Source organism: Manacus vitellinus, unplaced genomic scaffold (assembly GCF_001715985.3).
Source record: "Manacus vitellinus isolate BGI_N305 unplaced genomic scaffold, ASM171598v3 scaffold_26_pilon, whole genome shotgun sequence".
Taxonomy (NCBI): domain Eukaryota; kingdom Metazoa; phylum Chordata; class Aves; order Passeriformes; family Pipridae; genus Manacus; species Manacus vitellinus.
In genome coordinates this window covers 4,435,102-4,456,233 of record NW_021939960.1, presented here as the reverse complement: position 1 = coordinate 4,456,233, position 21,132 = coordinate 4,435,102, and the positions used below count along the sequence as shown (strand labels likewise).

General features: G+C 40.2%; 1 protein-coding gene across 1 annotated transcript; it reads right to left on the bottom strand.

The window, feature by feature from the left end:
- Window positions 1–4,250: 4,250 nt before the first annotated feature.
- On the bottom strand, window positions 4,251–21,119 carry RAB22A (RAB22A, member RAS oncogene family). The gene is made up of 7 exons (XM_029960390.1): window positions 20,970–21,119; window positions 19,163–19,242; window positions 15,294–15,375; window positions 11,767–11,838; window positions 11,546–11,652; window positions 9,619–9,728; window positions 4,251–8,286 (listed from the first exon to the last, which is right to left on the bottom strand). Exons 1-7 carry the CDS (start codon window positions 21,117–21,119, stop codon window positions 8,189–8,191), a joined length of 699 nt encoding a protein of 232 aa, XP_029816250.1. The 3' UTR covers window positions 4,251–8,188.
- Between the last annotated feature and the right edge of the window lie 13 nt (window positions 21,120–21,132).

Sequence of the window (21,132 nt, the reverse complement as noted above, 5' to 3'; positions counted from 1 at the left end):
TTCTATTTTGCTTAGTTAATTAGATTTGGAGCCTTGGATGTTCTTGGCTTATTATTTTTGCTACTTGAAGGGGGTTAATTTTTAGCCTAAACTACAGGTTATGTCATAACATTTTAGTTCTCAAGTCAGGAGAGAATTGACTTCAGTTATATTTTGGAGTAGAGCTTTCTTGGCTCATATTGTGGAAAGGTTATCTTCTTTCACCTAATCTCTTAGGTTTTAGGTCATAGACAGATTCTCTCTCTGAGCCTGGCATTCTTAGACCAGTAATTAGTAGAAAAGACAAGCTTTATACATATCTGCAAGTTAATTGCAAGCTAACGGTGAGGAATAAGAGAGAAAGCTTTACACAACATATAGTCATACATAATAAAAACCCCTAAATAAACAACTATTAAGTGTTCTGCCCAGACCTTTCCGAGTTCTACTTTTCCTGAAAGAAGTACAAAGAACACCCTAAAGCGTTTGATGATCCACATCTTAAAGGGTTGGCCAGGATGTATCATCTTACCATAATTGGCACTTACCTGCTCGTGTTTGAAGGACTCGCCCACCTTTTCATCCAGGGTGAAGTTTTTATAAAGCGCAGCATTGTTTAAGCTGAAAATTTATGAAGGCCAGTGAATGTCAGGTTTTTGTTACATGTAAATACTGTGTGTACATTTAGTGTTGTGCAGATCAGGTTCACTGAAATAGGTGTGCATGGAGGTCACCTGCAACACTTGTTACCCAGCCAGCACTCACTGTAACAATGCAGCCACAAGAAGGCAACTTGTTGCCCTGGTGGGTTCCTGATTAACAGGAGAAAGTCGGGCTGAACACTGCAGGGAAATGCTGGAGAGCATCGGAAAGCTTTGCACTGCAACAATCTTGAAGAACAGTTTTACCTGCTAAAAAACTTCTACCTTAAAAGCTATGAAACACTTGATCCAAGTAAAACATTCTCCTTGTGTGTGTGCAAATCTGGTGGTTAGCATTTCCCTAGATTCCCTATGCAAACACATGCAAATGTGTCTTTCTCTCTATTTTAGCACATTCCTCGTGTCTACCTTTCTTACGCTCTCTTTGGCACGTTCATGCCACCTTATACAAACACATTTGACACTCTTCAAAAAGCAGTTTGCACACATCTAAGAGGGAACTTCAAACCAGCAGGTAACAGTAATTTTAAATTATTCCAGATCTGTTAAAAAGATGACTGTGTGTGTTTCCTGCATAGGAAATGCAGTCACTTGCTTAGTAAAAACTTGTATCCAACACTTTCAGGTGAAACAGCAGTTCAGAAACAGGACTTTTTTGTTTACTTAGCTTTTGAAGGCTGTTATTAACTCAACACGTTCGACCTGCATCACAGATTGCAACAACAAAAGCACATCTTTTAAGCATCACGTAAGACAAACGAGGTAACTGTAGCCAACTCCCTATTTTTGGGCTCCACATAACCACCAGAGCAGTGGTTTAAAAAAAAGCAAACTCTCAACCAGCTGGCTGTATTACCAACTGAGAAGGATCCCTTCCCAGCACGACGGGCCCCCATGACACTGCGCAGATATTCAGAGCACTTTCCGGTTTTGATTGACAGAAACCTGGCCCAAGCAGCCGAGAATTTTACATTTCATGCAGCCTAAGGTAAAAAGCAATGTATTAAATAACTTGGCCCTGGCAGAATTTGTCAGGCCTTGCCCTGGCTGACAGGACTGTGTGTGGCCTGCAGTTTCTCAGACATGATGCTGCAAAGAAAGGAAGTGCTCCACAAAAGCTGCATTCTCTCTGCTGTTGCCCCCCATCCCTTCTTTGCACAAGACTGTCTCCTGCCTTTGTCTGTGTATACATAAACCAGGGAAAAGCTCCAGTCTCTGAACGACCAGTAGTCAGTACTTTTGGAAAAGAGCTATCTGAATAGTTTCTAAATGCTATTTTAAAAGCTATTACTGACATTCCTCTTCTATAACCCTATTGCTATAGAGACTATCTTTTAAGATGTTGAGAATTTTGGAAGCATTTATAAACAAAGCCAGCACATTTATAAACAAAGCTTTTTATTAATAAAATGTTTACACCTTTCCTTTTTTTTTTTTTTTGCACAATACATCAGACTGGTAGTGATTTAGCATGTTATTACACTATAAAAGTTTATTATGAATGCTTAGGCTGAAAAGGCTGTTTACATTATGTCAAATCAACATTTCTTTATTTGCATTCTATGCACTATATGGGAGTGTAACAATTCAAACAAAAAGGAGAGAACAAAAGCCTGGTTTTCCTCATTAGCATCTACAAACCAACAATACAGACAAACCTGTACACGCTCTCAGGACCAGCCCAAGAGAAGACTAAAAAAAGTCTCAAAACATTCATAAGCTTGGGAATTCATCACTACAATATTTCACCACTAGTAATCTGACTACACTTCATGCAGTGAAGCAATGGCTGGAAATTTGTGCAGTTTACAGTGCTGCAAACGCTCTGTAATTTTGAGCGGCTTCAGTTTGTTTCAGTAAGAGAGAATATAATAAGAAGGCACAGACCTTTCAACCCTTGTAACAGGTTAACTCAATCCCAGACTGAAAAGGCAGAATGTTCTTACGAGGGACAGGAATTGCTGATACCAAGGTTAACCTTCACACCTAATTTTACAGGCAAACATTTATTACACTGCAAGAGCTATCTGCATATCAGGGGATTTTTGTGTCCTGAACACACAAATGCAAAGTTTCTCATTGAGAAGAAACCTTCTTTTTTTTTTTTTTAATTCATTGTACTCAGTGTGGGGGGTAAAAGTGGGAAGATAGCCAAGAAGTCTTAAGTGTCTTGCAGCTCCAGAAATGTGATCCATTTCTGTGCCTTAAATCAATTAATTCACCGTCACAATGTCACTGCTGGACACACAATATTCAGGAAGTACAAAAAAGGAAGTTCAAATACAGAAGAGTTTACACTGTGTTACTAGAGCCTTACAATAACTTGCTCCTTTAGGTGAATGTGCTTTTAGCCTTCATTATGTGGTAAAAATACAGTTGTGGTGCAGCTCTGAGCTGCTGTAACAGTTTCCTAAAGCTGTACTAATGAATTTCTACTTTGCTTACAAATATTTGCTGTTGTAGCAGATACTTCCAGAACCTTTGTGGCAAAAAAGACACTCGCCAAAACTATTCCTGTCTAAACCCCACAAGGAAACAAAGAACAAATTGCCAAGAAAACATAATGGATTTAATAGGAAATACATATTGTAACATGAGTAGAAGTGAGGCAAGACAGTAGCAGTGAATCTACCAAGGTGTCAGAGTTACAGCATGTCCAAGTGCAACAACTGGATGGAGTATCACACCCACACAGGAGGAGTGGTCTGTGCCCTTCAGCATTGGGAAAAGAAGTAGCAGTTGGTTTGTTCCATAATACTTCTGTGAAAACATCAATAGAAACAAAGCAAAGGAAACCCCGACCTTCTTAAAAGAACACCTTTACAAAGGTAATTAGCTCCTTGAATAAAATTTATAGTAGTGTTTAAGCAAAAATTGAAGAACATCAACTTGCAGGATGATGTAACAGGAACAGCAAAATTGTTTCTTCTAAGAAGTCCTGACTCTAGACTGAGAAGAGTCATCCTACTGCCTTGATTTTCCATGTAAAATAGAAAGCACCAAATAACTCTGAGCCATTAGAACTCTTTAAAGTATTTCTGAATAGCTGTTTATGGCATGTACACTCTTGACAACACTATATTAAAAATTCAGGGGTGAGGGGAAATGGGAGGGGGAAGGAGGAAAAAGCTGACCCTAGGATCATTTTGACATGTCAGAGGCTAAGAGCATCAGTATTCTTGGATTTCAGGATAGTCTTGTATCCCTTAAAAGATTTGTTATCTGTGAGACTTCATGGACAAAGTCTGGTAATGTTTGTTTGATTTTTTCCAAGTCATGAATGTTTGACTGTAGCTGAGCAAGAAATGCTCAGCATTCAGACTTTTGAGACCTCCAGAATATCACAAGGGATGTTTCAGAAACACTGGTGTCAAAAGGCCTCAATAATGTTAGGGAATTATGTTTTGGCACCTGAATTTTGTAGGATATACAAAGATGTAGTTTCAAGCACATTCCTTTTGACAAGCTGGAGCCATAAGACTCAAAGGAAAGCTAACATGACTTTTTTAATATTAGAACCTGTGTTTCCACCTGACATTAGTATTTCACACCAACATCTTATTTCTGTAAATCTTCTGTCAACTACCATTACTAGTGATCTATTACTAGGGATGGGATCTGAACATAAAACATTAACAGTTTTCTTCAGAGAATTTTGTGCAGACTTTTTTAGAGGCTTAATTCCAAGCACACAATTCTCCTGCTTCAAGTAACTGACTCGTGGGGTATAAACAATCCCAGGTCTCTGTAAAACCACTTCCTGCCAGGAAAGTTAAGAAAGTTTGTCCTGCTCTCTTGTCCATGGACAGAAAAGCCTCTTTTTTTCTAGAGGTTGAAAGTGTTCACAAGAGATACATGAAGCCTTTTTAGGAACTGAACAGGCAGTATAGAATTGAAGTCAGTGAATGATGCAGGCTCTCCTCGTGTTTGAGATGATTTTTCCCTGCTTGTCTGTAGCTATTGCTGCTGTGAGGGAGGTTCACTCAGTGAGGCTCCACTGTTCTGACAGCTTCTGTCCTGTCCAGCAGCAATTCCCAAGACAGTCTTTGCAGATTGCTGACACAGCACACCACAAATAGACTACAACACCCTTAATACACACTAAAGACTGTTCCACAAGCAAGTCATTCAAACATCACTGCTACAGCTTCCTTTTCCAACTAATACTACCTTATACTGGAACTTAACACTAATTTTGAGGAATAATTTAAGCTTAACAGCATAACAAAAAAAGTGTTGCTGAGGCCAACTTCTAAACCATCCAAGATATCCACCCTGAATTACTTCTTGATAATTAAATGAAGCTTTAACCACAAATGTAGCTCTCCCTCAATCAGGTTAAAGGATTAGACTTCCAAATCAGTAAGCAGGCACTGTCTCCTCTCCTCTTACTCTTTTCCCAAGCAAATAAATAATCTTTCTTGAGCAGGCCAGTGGCATTAAATGTAAAGCAACACATCAAAGACTCAAGTCTGCATAAAACATCCTTCTAAACCATTAACTGTCTGATCCTGCAACACTTAAAGGAAGGGTCTCACTGATGTCAGCGGGGTTCTGAAGAGCAGTGATTTGTTTTGTTTCAACATGGACCTAAGAACAAAGTCTTTACCTTCTTGGCAACAGCAAAAGGTGTTAGAATTGTCTTGGAGCTTTTCAAAGCACCTGTAACAATTTTCAGTAGTAGGATTACTAGACGTTCATGTTATTAAATGTAAGTTTCCAGATTTTGCCTTCTTGGGCATTTAGTTGTGCCAGTTTTCAGGATGGATAAAAAATATCCTACAAAATTACCTACAGCACAGATCAGGAGCCTGGCAAGGCAGCCAAGTGGCTTTGTAATTTAGAGGGTTGGATGAAGACACCTCCCGAAACTTGGGGAGCACATTCAAGTTGCTCCAAAGCTTAAGAACTAAATATTTACCAAATTATATTTTTGTTCAAATCTGTAACTTGCACGTGAAAAAATGGTAGTGGTGTTGTTTAGAAGTTGAAACAGTTATATTTTGTCAGTAAAAAAACTACTCTGGATCAATGCTATGACATGCACCTCGCTACATTTTTACATACACAATACTTTACCATTCCAGACTTGTTTTGCAGGAATTAATCTGTGCCATGTGCTCTGGGAAGATGCTGCTGGAGCAGGGAAGTTGAACCAGATGACCCACTGTGCTCCCCTCCAACCTGACCCATTCTGTGATTGTGGAATTCCCTTTGAGAGCACCTGAAAGTTTGGTCTCTCTGATGAGCTCCACTCATTAAGCAGAAAGATATGGTGGAATAAAAATGTCAATCCTGAGCTTTTTTAACAACTTCTTCACAGAAAAAAGTTACTAAAAAATTTAGCTGGAACAGTTGATAATCAGCTCTCCAAACACTCAAATACTAATGTATCACCAAATAGAGAAGCTATGTTAGGACAAAATAAAATCAATTCCAGCAAGCCTAGTGCAAGATGAAAGCAGATGACCTGACAAATTATTAATACAAAAGAAACCATTCTTCTCCAAGAAAAATGAAGCAATCAACATGTGCATCTCATCCAGGGAAGACTATTGCAGCTTCCAGCTGGGGCCAATGGATCAATAAACAGTTCTCTTGACTCAGAACTTACATCAACCGTCTGTCAGTTTAAACAGGCAAGAGTTAAAGAGCAGCCTCCCTCCAGGGTTTGTAGTTTAGACAATCTCAAACACTGGCTATTTCCATCTTTTCATTAACTGCAGTAATTCAGGATCAGAACTGCAAAAGGACAGGGAGTATGCAAGGAAGTTGTACTTTTTGGGTGTGTGGCAAAGAAGGCATCATTGGCAGTGCAGGCAGGGTAAGCAAAAGGCATGACAGAAATGTAGTCACCAAATTTCATCAAACATACTGACCCTTTCAGGAACCTCACTGCAACAGTTTGCCTGTTTTGCTCCAGAACAGCTCTCCGGGAATTGTCACGGATACAAACTAATCTGAACTACGAGTCCTTTCCTTTCTTACAAACTTTCTTACATTTCCTTCAGAGAAAATACTTGAGATGATAGAAAACCAGATTAAAAACAAAGAATAAGCATCATCAACATGACCTCATTTTGATACTAAAGCTAAACAGCATATTTTAGTATATACTCAAGTCTATTAAGCTCTTCTTCTTCAAAAGTATAAAAGTTTCTCACTAGTGCTGGTAAGAAACAAAAAGTAAAAATAAATAAAATAGCACAAACAGGTATGGTCAACCTATGGTTTAATTGAAAGCCTACTAAAACCAATACAGAATAAGCTAAACACTGAATTGCTAAAACCCCTCACAGATGAAAAACCCCAGGAACCAAGTGGTAACGATCTACGTTACCACGTGTCTTAAGGTTACTTCCTATTTGTATTTTTGTGCCCAAAATAGGAAAGACTGGGTGCACCCCAGATGAAAGCTTGTTCAACAGACAGTCCTCATGCTGCACTGACAGCATTCTCTATTGGCCCTTTCAGATGTGATTGAAAGAGAAAGAATTTCATCTGCCTCTGGATGAACTCACAGTGACAATACCTAAAATGCAGGAAAAAAACCTGATGGAGAGTCCCCAAGGGTTTATCCATAGGTGTGGAATGGAAGGAGTGTAGAAGATTGCATTATTTTTTACCATTTTTACATAATTTATAATACTTTAAACACTGGTCTCATAAATATACTATGAACACTTTACACATGCCAAGAAATCAAAAGCTTTCCCCAAAAACCTGTAGGTCTCATCAGAACCACTGGCAGCATCTGTTTACAGCATCTGTTTTTAGTCAGTAACCACTTAATTTAGTCAGAACTACAGGCAGGTTTTCTTCAACCAACATCTTAATATTAAAAAACTTTTGAGAACAAAAAGATGCCTATGAGCATATCATTTTGCCTTAAAGTGATTACAGTCAGCATGAAAGAAAGATTGTCTGTGGTTTAATATCTGTTGCTTGTGTCCCCACCCCCAGAGCATATCATCTTTAAATAAAAAGTGCAAATGGGATTTGGGGACTGGATGGACTGATTTACCTACTATTTATCTTCAGCTGCTTATTCTGTAGCCATCTCACACCACTGTCCCACCACACTTTGGATTAGCTACACTTAAATTTAAAATAAGGCTCACTGAAGAAAAGGAAGAAATGACATCTAACTTCCAGACTCCTCCCACCCTGATGTCCCACAAAAGTGCTCATTTCCCTTTTTAACAAAAAAAAAAACAAACAAAGACAAACCTCCTCAAACCTTGATTAGAAAACTATTAAACCTTTCAGTTCTACCACCCATAAAGTCACCTTCCTGTCAGGCAAGGCCAAAAAAAGTGATGACGGATTCCCTTTGAACGCGAGAGACGCCCCACGGCATCGCGGCTGCAGTCCTGTCTGCCAGCGTGCGGCTGTCGGATGAGCTGGTCCCTTTTTTTGGGGGGGGACCCCGGGCGTATGAACACCAGCAGATAAAGATCTAAGACTGAGAATACAAACCCAACGTGAACTATGAACTTCCAAGACCACCTACTGTAGGAACAAGTTTGACTTTCTAAGGGGGTCGGTCAACAGCAGCTGCGCTTCGTCACCGATGGCTGTCTCCGCAGTTTGAAGCCCTTCCCGCTGGATGGGGGGTTGGTGTCGGTCGATGGAATTCTGCGACCTACAAGGAGGCAGGAAGGGAAATTTAGAGCAAATGTTATACTTGAGACCAATTCTAAGCACTCAGTGTATATTTTGTGTATAAAGATGCGCCTTCAATTAGCTGTATGACATTAGCTGCCTAAGAGGATGGCAGCAGGAGTCTCCATCGTGTCTGTCAGAGGTACAGCTGCACAAAGGAGGAGCACAGGCAGTTTGGAGCTCATTTAGCAGCGTTTACTCTTCAGGCTCATCTAGACCTGGCCAGCTGAGCTGTAAAAGCACTCAGAGCACACACTCTGCAGGATGCAATGCCATCTGGAATATCTTCATTGAGAACTCCCATCCTGACCCATATTTCCACAGATCGCCCGCACCGGGCTTAGCACCGAGGTGCTTGTGGAGAGAGCAGCTTTAGTCATCTCATCAGTCTTCAAAATGGACTGCTCCTGGTTGAGTATTCCTTTCTGAGAAGGATTTATGACTTTTTTTTCCCCCCCTGTGATTTATTCAAGATCAATTTTAGAGAGCAGCTATTAAGTCAGTAAATCAGGAAGCCAATCTACAGCACATACTTTTTACATCAGCTTCAATATATTCAGCTGTTTAGAAAGACCTATTTTTTTTCCTAAGTCTAACATTTCTGTACTTAGCCCTATTTTCACAGGCAGGCTGATGTACCTGCACATTGGTGTTGCTACTTGCCACATATGCCCCAAATAATATTGCATGGAATTCACTTTGGAATACTGTCTGCTTTTTATTCATAAGCATAAAAAGTATCATTGTTGTCCCCACCACAAATGAGACAGAAAAGATTTGCAATTTAATATAAAAAAGCCCCAAGATACCACAAAAATACTCGTGGAAAATCTACATGCAATAGTTGCTATTTCTCATGCAATAATTTGGCATTTATGAATCCTTCTGTTTTTAAAAATGCACTTTTTTAGACCAAGTACAAACACTAAGAGCAAGAACTTAATTCCTTTTCTCAGATATATAAAGTCTGGATCTTCCTCGTGCCTTTTCCTTTCCCCTCCATGACCTTGGAAGTGCTAATTGAAACATTCAGTAACAGACATAGTAAGATGAGACTGAATTCTGACATGAGTGCCCTGCTTGCTATTTATCCAACAGCATCACAGTAGGCTTAAAATCTCTAGAAGGAATATTTAGAGGTCATTAGATGACCAAAAATTCATGCAGCTCATTTTGCAGTCTGTATTCATGTCTGATTGTAAAAAATTTAGGTCAGTATACTCACACCTCAATAGCACAAAAGTAATAAAGAAATCAAATTTCTACTTGAACTTGTTGCAGAAGAAAGTATATTAACTGTTTCAATACTTACTAATTTCTATAAAGAGTTCATTAATGTTTATTGCATTTTTCGCACTTGTCTCTACAAATATTGCATGAATGGAATCTGCATAGTCTTTAGCATCTTTTTCCATGACTTCTCTGGAAAAACAAAGCAAAGAAAAAACCATGAGTGCAAAACCCCCTCATTATTCAAAACCTTAAGGGATAGATTAGGCTTTTAAGTGTCTCCTGTAAAGGGTATTTTCTATTTTACTGTGATGTTTGGCATCACAGTGCTCCCTCATGCTGAAGTTGATGCTCATTCTTTACTCTGTGCTGTCTCCCTGCCTTGAGGTTTGAGCACAATCCTAAACTAAGCAAGGCCTTAATCCATCTGACAACACTGCAGAGGTTTTGTCTTGAGTGCTCTCAGTGCAGTCTGCAATCAATTGTTCTGGGCTGTGTTACTCACACACTCACCAGCTTTAGATGTGCTGACACGATCCTAAAGCATCAATTCCAAAGATCTGGAGTGTTTCCTACAACTGGTTACAAACCCAAGTATCTCCCAACACTGCACAAATCATTAGGGCAGCATTTACTTTGCATGAAGATGTAGCTATAAAGAGGAACATCTTTACACTGAGTACACAACCACAGAGCCCAGCAGTGGAATAGTTATTCTGCACCCCAAAGTAGGCAAGTTGATAATGAAGTAAGTTCCTTAAACAACTTGAAAAAACCAAGCCCTAATAGGTGCAGAGAGGTCTGGACTATATGTTGCATCACTTGACATACAGTTTCTACAAAACACAGGCTACTTTCAGTAATGAGAAACTTTAGAATATCAAGAGCACACACTGATCAGTGACTCAAATATTGCCTCTCACTAAAGTACAAGGAGTCTTGCTCATTAGCTTGAATAGTAATGTTTACATAATTCATGATTGCCACCTAAGCACCAAGAAATGAGTGTGAATCTGAACACTGTTCCAAGTAGTTTTAAGCTGTATGTCCTTCAAGAGACATGCTACTTGTAACAGAAGTTACTAGAGCTCACTAGATGACTGCTATATATTAACAATTTGTAAAACTATTCCAAGAACCCCCCTTGCAGTGGTTCTTTAAACACAGAACCATCTGTCTCCTTTGAGACACCAGCTGTGGTACCTTTTCCAATGAAATCTAAACCCAAGAAGTTTACACACACCTTCTTTCTGAACTCTGGCTTATTAAACCAGGACATCAATAAAAAAAGCCTTCTTTTGTTTTTAGTACATGCCTTCTTGAAAGTTTGGCTGTTCATAAAATTTCTCAAGAGCTTTTCCCGCTCCCTGCAACTATTTTGGCCACAGCCAATTCCACCCCAATATTTGAGCAGGGAAGGAAGGCACCTGAACAAGCAAGTCAGAAAAACCTACACAATGCTTTCCAACAGGCTTGATATTTTTCCTAACAAAATGAGGTGCTACAGACTGACAGGGGCACTTCTTACAGAGTGAGGTAAACAGCTTCTATTACACTATAGTTTCACAGGCAGTTTAGGTTTGTGTAACTTGGCACTGCCACCAGAAAAGGTAATCCTGTCTCCCAGTAAACTGCTCATTCCTAACCCTGCTATCCCCACACTGTTATGCCAGCGAGTGTTCATGGTGTGAGAAAGATAAATACACTTGGATGGGTTCTCTTTTTATTTTTTTTAAGGGGTTAGTTTTAATCTGGATCCATTTTACAGTCCCATTTACTGCCAATCACACATCTACTCACAGCAGCACTGGGGAGGAAGTGGGCAAGACCATCCAAGGGCAGCCTAACCACATCTTCTGACAGTAGAAACAGCTCAAATCCCCTGTGAAACTACAGTGCTAGAGCAAAACAGCTTAAATTGTTCTGTAGCTTTCAGCTGCTCTGAAATCCTCAAACATTTAGCACTATGGGCTTCAGGGAAAACCTCCAACCTGACAACAGTTATTTACCTCACATCATTGAGATCACACTTATTTCCTGCAATAGCTACAACAATGTTGGGAGGTCCATGCTGGCGAAGCTCTTTAACCCAGTTCTTTAATGTTGAGAATGTTTCCTGATGGGGGAAAAAAAAAAAACAAAACCAGAAGCAATTAAGAGTCAGAACTGGCCCATGACACAGAAAAAACAAAACAGAAATTGTAACGCTGGATAAGGATAAATTTCTTACCTCTTTTGTGATGTCATACACTATAATGGCTGCTGCTGAGCCTCTGTAATACATGGGGGCTAAAGCACGGAACTGAAAAGACAGACAGACAGACAGACAGCATGAACCTCACCTTCCCCTGGCCTGCAGGATTTCAGTACCATTATTAGTGCTGTTGAAAACTGTACTTTAAAGGTCACATGAGTGGAAAACCTTTCTTTACAATCACAGTGACTCTGTGCAGCAGAGCACATCGGGGCCCAGCAGGGCATTGTTCTCCAAAGGGCAACCAGGAGCTGTTTGGGCTCAGCAGCACACCTACTGCAAACAGCAGGAATCAAACCTGAGCTTGTTTTGACTAGATTAGAATCTCTCACCTGACAGACTGTCAATTGTACACAAACTCAACGCTCAACTTTAAACACCAAACAAGGAGAAAAATAGAGCAAGAAGCAAGTTCAATTTTGACTAAGACAAAAATGTCAAGAAAATTAATATATATTAATGCTGATGTGAAATGGTCAGAAGTTAGTGTCAAGCTCTAGCCCCATGGATCAGTCCCAGAACTCTCAAATGCTAGAAATGCTGGTTTCTTCATAATCTAACTTAAGGTTTTAAAGATTTCACTTCAGTTTTTCTCTCAAAAGTTAGAAGCATGTTTAAAACTAAAAACTGCAAAAGGCCACAACTGTGTGACCTGTTGCAAGTAGAGTTTTAAGGAACAACACTAGGCAGTAAAAGGCTGCAGTAATTTTCTTGTTATTTTCAGAATTGAATCTACAGCAGGTCTATTTGGATGGTAGGCCATTTGCAGGGTACAAACCAGGCCTGTATCCTTGCCCTGAGAGAGTGTTATGAATCCAGGACTGAAAAAAGTCATAAACCACATGATCAAGTTGCATCAAAAGTATCAATGAAACATTCTTATAAACACTGTGATATTCTGCCAACTTAAAAAAAAAAACAAGACAACTAATCTAGCAACCAAAACCCTCCATCAGAGTACAGAGTGAACTGCATATATTGCTTCCATATAAGCACATTTAGAACTTTTGTGCATCTTGTTACTCAGGGTAAAAATAATGAATTGGATACAGTTTTTCATAAAGGCTTATTCAGTTCTAATAAAATATCAATTTCCTTTTGCTTAGTGCAGTTCAACTGAGAGCAATATTATAAATCATAAAAATCTTGCTATAAAGCAGAATTCCAGACCATTTACATTTGGCTCTCAAATTCTGTTTTGAAAATAGGATTTTGAACACAAAGTTCAGAATATAAAAATATTTAATAGTGAGAAAGGGAAACATGGGCAGGCATTCAGTTCATTGGGACATAATCCCTCTCTTCCTCCTAAGCACTAAAATGTAGAGGGAAACATATTTGGTAAACCACCACTTGGACTGGTTGCAACCTGGCTTTTTGATTATTTGACTATTTACATTGGGAATAAACCAACTTTCACTTGCTGATTTTGTATTACTCTCATTTCCTGTCTGCTAACACTTAGATACTTTTTTCCACCTTAAGAGCAGTCGGCAGATAAAATATATTAACAAAACAGATGTTACCAGGAACAGTGAATTTTCCTTTTGCAATATTTCCAAAGACTTCAGCTTGCCCTCCAGCCTCCAATTCATGTTCTGACAGAATTGTTAAGGCTACATAATGTAATTATCCAGAGAAACTCAAAACTGTTAAGAAGGCAAAAATCCTAATTGCTGTAAGTAACCTCCTATCAGTTTGAGTCAGTGTAGAAGAAAGGAGGGAAGAAATAAGGTGTGTGTTTAGGGCAATGAGGTGTGTGAAGTGAATTAATGCCCATTCCCACCTCTGAGAACAAGGGAGTGCCCAGGGCAGTGTAGCACTAGTTGCTGCTGGGCTTTTGAAATGGGAAATAGCAAATGCTCCTCAAGAAGCCAGGACTGTGAATTCTGTGCATTCCTCATCCCAGCTCAGCAGAGATATCCTAGTTCCAAGAATGGTGTGGATGTTTCTGGTATTCCAGATCACCAGGGAGGAGATCCCTTCCATAATTCATTGTCAGATGTGTTGCATGACCAGAAAACTCTGGTACAGATTTCAGGGCAAGGTGGGTATGCAGCCCATTTGTGACTGGCAGTGAGTGACAGCGCTGTCCTGTTCTGGACAAAGAAATACCTGTGAAGATACTGCATCATATCAAACTAAATATCCTTGCTTACATTCCATGGTTATATTGGGGTTATATTCCTTGGTTATATTGGAGTCTCACAGTAAGTTCTCTCAGGTATGGAACATGAGCTTCACAGCTATCACAGCTCTTGGGTCAGAGCCCTGTAAGACCTTTCCTTTTTTTGATTTTAATAAAGATATCGTTCAACTTGTACAGAAGAAAATTAAAGACGTATCACTCAGTCTAAAAATAGACAGAGACAAGGAACATGCTGGTCATATACAGAGATGCTTCCTCAGATTGCAGTGTGCTGAATCCAAACCACCGTGTCAACTTGTTCCTTGCAGACACAGTGGACAGGATGGAATTGCTGATATGTAATGGATGTTTCCTGCCAAGCTGTGGCAGGCATGTTTATAAAGCTTTCCAGTTAAGAGTACCAACCTCTCAAAATTCAGACTCTATCTCTCAGAATATCACATTTCAGTCTCAACATTCCCAAATGGGCTAGGATGTTCACTTAAGACAAACTATTTACAGCCAATGCTGACTGACTGCTAGTAATGGAAGGACTTGAGATATTTTTGATAACATGGATACTCTTGGACATATTCCTGGGAAACATCCCTGACAACATAAGTTTGCTTTATATGGTGCTGTTGGACGGAAATGAATTGTCATTCAAAATCTACAGCACTGAAATGCAACACAAATATCCTTGAGTTGCTTTCTAGCCACCAAGGTTGTTATCAAGCTAAAAAGCTGGAAAGGCAGTTCCACCAGGAACCCAAAAGTGACTCTGCATTGACTGAGCCTTTACAAGGTGTTTTGTTTGTTTGTTCCTATTGAGGGGTTGTTTGTTTGGGCTCTGTTTCTCAAGCCAATCCTGAAAAATAGTAAAGCTGCATTTGCCAGCTGTTATCCTGAAATAATGACCCAATCTTTGTTACAGTTAACTCACAGCCTAAATAAACTCATCAGGAGTAACTGGCACCTGCCAGTAGTTAACTTGCAGTCAACAAACTGCAAGAATAAGCACTGTTAATACAGCTGCTGTGATTTCTACCACTGTTACTAGTAATTCATAAACAAGCAAGTTCACTAGCAAAGTTGCCCTTTAAAATTCCAAGTAAAAATCCTGCAAATTAATTAACTGGGTTTTCATTTAACTAGTCATTTTCTTGAGAGCTGTTATTGCCTCCTCTCAGAACTGTGCATGCTGCAAAGATCAAACCCCCAAACTACCAAACTGAAATTTAAATTACAAACCAGATTCCTTTGACATGGCTTCTAACACCATCAGATTTGATTAGTATTGTGACTGCAGGGGCAGAGTTGAAAAGCAACCCAAACTCTGGCCACAACTTTCAGCACAGGTATTGACTCTACGTACCCGCTCCTGTCCAGCTGTATCCCAAATCAGGAATTTATGCAGCTCATTCTGATACTGTACAGTCTTGGTCATAAATGAGGCTCTGGAAAAAAAATACAGTTCATGTATACATCCTTAGAACATTCATTACCACCATGAGCTTTCAGAGAGGTTCACATTCCAATAAAAGTGCCTTCCCCACACATACCCACACAAACTGATGGAGAGTTTCAGATAAAAACCACTGAAATTAATGAGGATGAAATTTCCTTTCTGAGCCTGAAATTCAACTAACAAAACACAACATGAATGCCAATTATAAGCTTTAATTATTAACAAGCTTTTGATAAAACCACATGTATCACCCAAAGAACCCAGAAAGGTCAGCTGTTTAACAATATTCTCCCTAAATGAAGGAATCATCACAGCAAATCCCTTCAGTGTACACTGGAAACCTCCAGGGGGAAAGAGGTCAAATCCTTCTCTCTGTATCAGCTTTTTCTATCTCTGTACTAACATTCAGGTAAATGTTGGTATGTCCATACTTGGGAATAAAATATGGGAGATTTGTATCACTACTGGTATGGGAGATTTGTATCACTACTGGTAGGTGTTAAGAGGACAGAGAAATCAATAATGAGTAACCTGCTTGCTGTCTGCACTCAGTGCAGCTCCCAAACCCTGTCTGTCATTATATACTTAGTTTGCAGAGGCTCTTGGACTTGCACAAGACAAAAAAAAAAAAATCTTTCCTATTCTCCAGCTGCTTCTCCCCTCGCCCAAATTCTAGATCTTTTACAGTAAAATATTGCAAAGTACTTTGTGGTTTGCTTGATCTGCTTTAGATGAATCAGTGTATTTCCCATAAGAACACAAATTCAGAGAATTAGTCTTTTACAAGAGGGAGTTCTTTGCTATATCTATTACCTGTAGGCACATTTTTTACTAGAAAAGCCACACAGTGAATTCAAATCCTTGTAAAACTGGAACTATAGGTGACATAGTTATTTTAAGCACGAGATCCTACATTGTGATCCTGAACACCTTTTATATGATTAATGCTTGTCACTTGAAAATACTGCAGACTTCCAAACTTGCTTTCCTGTCAGTTTTGGACAGGATTCTGAAGGTACTGGAGCCTCTTCCAGCACCCCAGCTGTACTTGCTGTACAGTCAGACTCAGCAGGAGCCTTTCAGCATGATCAACAACATTAAATGCCCAAGACTCAAGTTTATCTTGGATCTGAAGTACCACCAGGGCACAGATTTTAATGATGTTCCTGACACTTCTGTATTCAGTATAACTGGAGTCTTTGGACATGTTTCAATGCTATAGGAGGACAAATAACTATCTATGTTAAAAAAAAAAGGGAAAAGGAGCAGTTACACAATGTTTCCAACTGTTTGGAGGTAACTTTCTCCCCATTCCTTAAGCCCAGCTCATTTGCCAAATAGTACATCAAGTCTCCAAAGTTGATTAGTCTTTTAAGAAGCCAAATATAAGGTTGCAGAACCCCTGCAAAGGAAGGGCCTAATTGCAATGCATTTCAACACCATTAACTAGTTGATGTATTTCTGCACTGAGTAAAGAAAAACAAAGTGATAGGAGCATCTCTTGTAAAGCACAGCAGAAACTTCCACTTCCTTAAGATTGCTGCAAAATAAGCACCAAATCCGAATTCTGTGGCCGACATGGAAACAGTTTCCTAAATCACTGATTCTCACTGAATTTATCTTACTTGGTTCCATAAACCAAAACAGGCCTGTACAGTCAATATGAACTGAACAGCTGTGTTTCTGTAATTCACATCACAACTAAACATCCCAAGTGGTAGCTGAAAACAGAGGTTAAATGTTGCTTGAAATTCTTTGCCAATTGGGTCAACGAAAGCCTCCAAATGAGTTATCCCTGATGACTTTTAGTAGGGATAATGCCTGGTTTGTTACTACATTTCCTTGCTGCTTCTCCCAGCCAAGAGGGCTCTGTAACTACCTGAACAAGATGTACCTGAAAGCAGTTTGATACTCATAACTCTTTTTTGATGCTATAATGAAAGACTAGGTATTCTGCAGTACCTAGAGACTGGTTAAATGTGTCCTCAACACCCTGAGAAGACAAGAGTTGCAGAATTCTGACAGGGCTTTTACAGCTGCTCATGTTTGAACTTTTGTGATGAATATTCACAACAACAATGTGTGAGTGCTCAGATAGTTCTGAGAGGAATGAAAACAGAACAGGAAACAAGATTGTATCTCACATCATGAACTCAAACATGTATCCCATGAAGTCAAAATATTTTCAGCTTTAGTTTTGTAAGGTGCTCAAAACTCCTCTCTAATCCTTAGTTTGTTCTTTCCACCTACTAGTCTCAAACAGGAAATAAAAGCAAGGTCCAAAATAAATTTCAAAGTTAATCTGCTTAAAATTTTGGGTCTGTGTATCTTATTGGAGCTTCACAGAACCCCTGCCTTTGGGCAGGTTTTGATTCATTTATGCTACTGTAGCAAACTACCAAGATACCAAGTCCTCAGACAAGGGAATGATTTTAAGACTGGTAGAAGATAGATTTTTAGTCTGTCACTTCAATCAAGTGTACTAATCTCAGTACTGTCATTAAACCAGTGAAGGAAAATTCTCTTGTACACACCAGCCTCCTCACCACAATGGCTAACACCTTCCAACAGCACCTGAACTCCCTCCACAGTGACAGACATTCCCCTGGGAAGACACATGCAAGGGATTTCTTTGGATTCCTGCCTTCAAACACGGAGGTGCTACATTGCAGGGAGGAGAATAAAAGGAGAAAACAAAATCAACCCACACACCAGGCAGAAAATCACCAGATCAAAACAAACTGACTCCAGAGGAAAGACAACAAGATTTGATGAAGTTCATTCCAAAAGCTGCTGCTGTTAACAGGGAAATTTAAACAAAAGCACACTTCCCACAGAACATCTTGCAAGTCCATACCAGTATTTACACTCAAAAAGTGTGTGGAGGGGGAGTGTAAGGGGAAAGAGAGAAAGAGATCATGGGGAGCCCAATTTTTTAGAAGGACAGGATGAGACACAGCTGATCTTGATCAGCAGGATCTCTTCTGGTCAGAGCTGCAGGAGAGCCTGTGTGACACCTGAGGCAGGAAGCTGCACTGACACCAGCACACACTCCTGGGCATCAAGCAAAGTGTGTCCTCCCCTAAGCCAAGGACTGCTTCTGATCAAAGCAGCCCATAAGGTACTTGAAAAGCAAAAAGAAAGACAGCAAAAGAAATAAAAAGGTCCAGTTACTTCCTACTGCCCTTCCTTCCACCCATTTGAAGATTTGAGCTCAGTAATGTTGCTGCTCTGAGGCTCAGCTTTTAAACACCCTCCTTACCTGTGAGACCAACTGCATGAACAGTTTCACCAGTTACTTTTGTGTGTGCATTGCACACAGATGTGTAGCACTGGAACTAATTCAGGGAGAGATCTACAACCTAAATTATTATGTTAACCACCTTCAAAACCTAGGACACTTGTAATTGTACTTGAGTATTTAAAAAAAAATAAATTAAAAACCGTGCAGTTGCATAATAATTAGAAGTTGCAATTTAAAGGTAGTGCATAAGAAAAGAGTGTTGTCCCTTTAGCAAAAGCATCTATAGGGTAATTTATTCACTGTTAGCTTAGATAAACAATAAAAAACGGGTCCAGATCTTACAGATGAACATGTGAGCTTCACAAGTGAGAACACTCCTACGTGTCCTAAGGCAGCTCAGCAGCTTCACTAAGGCTGCAGTCATGTTTATTGCCACATTTAGCTGCCACACATGGAGAATCCTCGAGCAATCTATTCAGATAATTTCATTTTATTCATGAATAAATCACATCTGCTTTATTCAGTTTCTTACCCTATGGTTGGGTTGATGTTGGGATCAAAGCTATCTTCTACAAATCTCCACACGATACTTGATTTGCCCACACCAGTGTCCTAAAAAAAGAACAGAAACAGTTGAAAGTGACATTAGTTACTATAAACAGATGATATTTTGTCCTCAGATCTTGCAGTACATGGTGATAATACATTCCTGCCGAGAATCTCAGAGAAATTAGATGATGAAATACTTCAAATATTATATTCATTTGGTAGAAAAAGGAAAGGCCTGCGACAAGTCACAGTTTTCTAAACAAAACTGCTGTGACTTTTCATGAAGGACTATAAAAATCTGCATTCACGCTTATTATTTATTATTCAAACTTTTCTTTTCCAAAGTTATGGAAAACTTGCAATTGAACAGCAGCAGGGAAAGACCACTATTAGTAAAATACACAGCAACTGAGTATGGCTTGGCAGGATGGAGGACCAATGGAGCACATGGAATTATACAAGTGTGACACATGCATTTAACCTCTGACTAATGCTGTCCCACCCTGCTTAATGAAAGACTTGAAATTTCTTCTGTGACACACCTGAAACATGTTACTAATGCAACTCTACAAATGGTAGGAGAGGAAACATAACATGAAAATTCTGGGTCGTGTATGTTTTTGCACCACTGATTCCATGGTGAAAAAAACAGATATATACAAGTCATATCTAGAACCGAAATTACTCAGTAAACTCTTCTCAGTAGATGGACATCTTAAATTGTAATGTAATTAATACATCTGAAGACCAACTTCTTGCTTTATATCTCCAGAGTCATCAAAATTTTAATGAAAAAAAACCCTGAGGAAGTGCTTCACTGAAAATGAAGTTGTACGTTATTCGTACGGTTTTTTGAATCTTCTGAATATTGCAGTAAATTTGGGTGCAGTACGTATGACTCAGTTTACCCTGCCAAGCTGTTTTCCTCTCGAGGAAAAGCATATTATCCCAGTTCTTCTAAAAAAACAACATTTTATATTGTTTGCAGTCTCATTAAGCAGAGCAAACCTTAAACAGAGAAATACAGATGTGGCTCCCGGCTCTGGGAGTTCCAGTTTTCCTGGGCGCTTATTCTCCTCTTCTTACGTGACAAAAGGCTTCTCAGGTCGGGAGGACACAAACAGCAGTTACCCCAAATGCTTTCATAGCGCGAAGGGCACACAAACACATAATTTTCCCCTCTGAAGGTCAACGTGGCCATTTAGAAGCAGAAAACTCTTGCCCGACTCAGTTCAACGCAGGGTTTCAATGCAGGTGATGGCACCTCCACCTGCTCAACGAGAGGCTCCCTGCCTAAACCAAGACTAAATTCACAGCCCTGAATTCTTTAAACTTCTGCTTCAGTTTGCACCGCGACTCCTTCTTCCCCTACCTGCAAGGCTTCCAAGCCTCCGTATGTCCTTAAAATAAAAGTTTAGGCCCCTCCCTCTCTCCCACCACTTTGATTTCAGGTGCTTCTATTTACCTTGCGAGCTCCAAGCCCGGAACACCTTATGAGGAAGAGGGAAGCATACACTGGATGTTCGTGCTTCCTCTCTCCTTTTTAAAAGGAGAACGCGGGGGAAAAAAGGACCGATATTGACGGCTGGCAAACGCCTCCCTTGAGGAGGGGAAGGCCCGCTCCCCTCAGAGGAACGGGGTGAGGGGCACCCTCCGCCCGGGGAGCGGATCCCCGCGGCCGGAGCCTCTCCGGGCTCTGACAGAGGCTCCCCACCATCACTGCGGAGGCTCCCCGGGCTCTGACAGGAGCCTCTCCTCCCGCTCCCCCTCCTTCCGCCCCCCACACTTACCCCCAAAGGCAACTTGAGCCCCTCAGCGCCAATGGCCGGGCGGCGCGCCTTCAGCGAGAGCGAGACGCGGCCCAGCTCGATCATCGCGGCCGCGCGCGCGCCGCCGCCGTTACCCGCGCCCCGCCCTCTCAGGCTGCGCCGCGCCGCCATCTTGGGCGGCCGC

What these genes read in the sequence shown, in the direction of transcription:
- RAB22A (XM_029960390.1), bottom strand. Translation starts at nt 21,119, where the DNA reads ATGGCGGCGCGGCGCAGCCTGAGAGGGCGGGGCGCGGGTAACGGCGGC. An exon ending in GGCTCAAGTTGCCTTTGGGG is followed by an intron (nt 19,243 to 20,969) that starts GTAAGTGTGGGG and finishes TTCTTTTTTTAG; the next exon opens with GACACTGGTGTGGGCAAATC. An exon ending in TGAACTCTTTATAGAAATTA is followed by an intron (nt 8,287 to 9,618) that starts GTAAGTATTGAA and finishes GCCTCCTTGTAG; the next exon opens with GTCGCAGAATTCCATCGACC.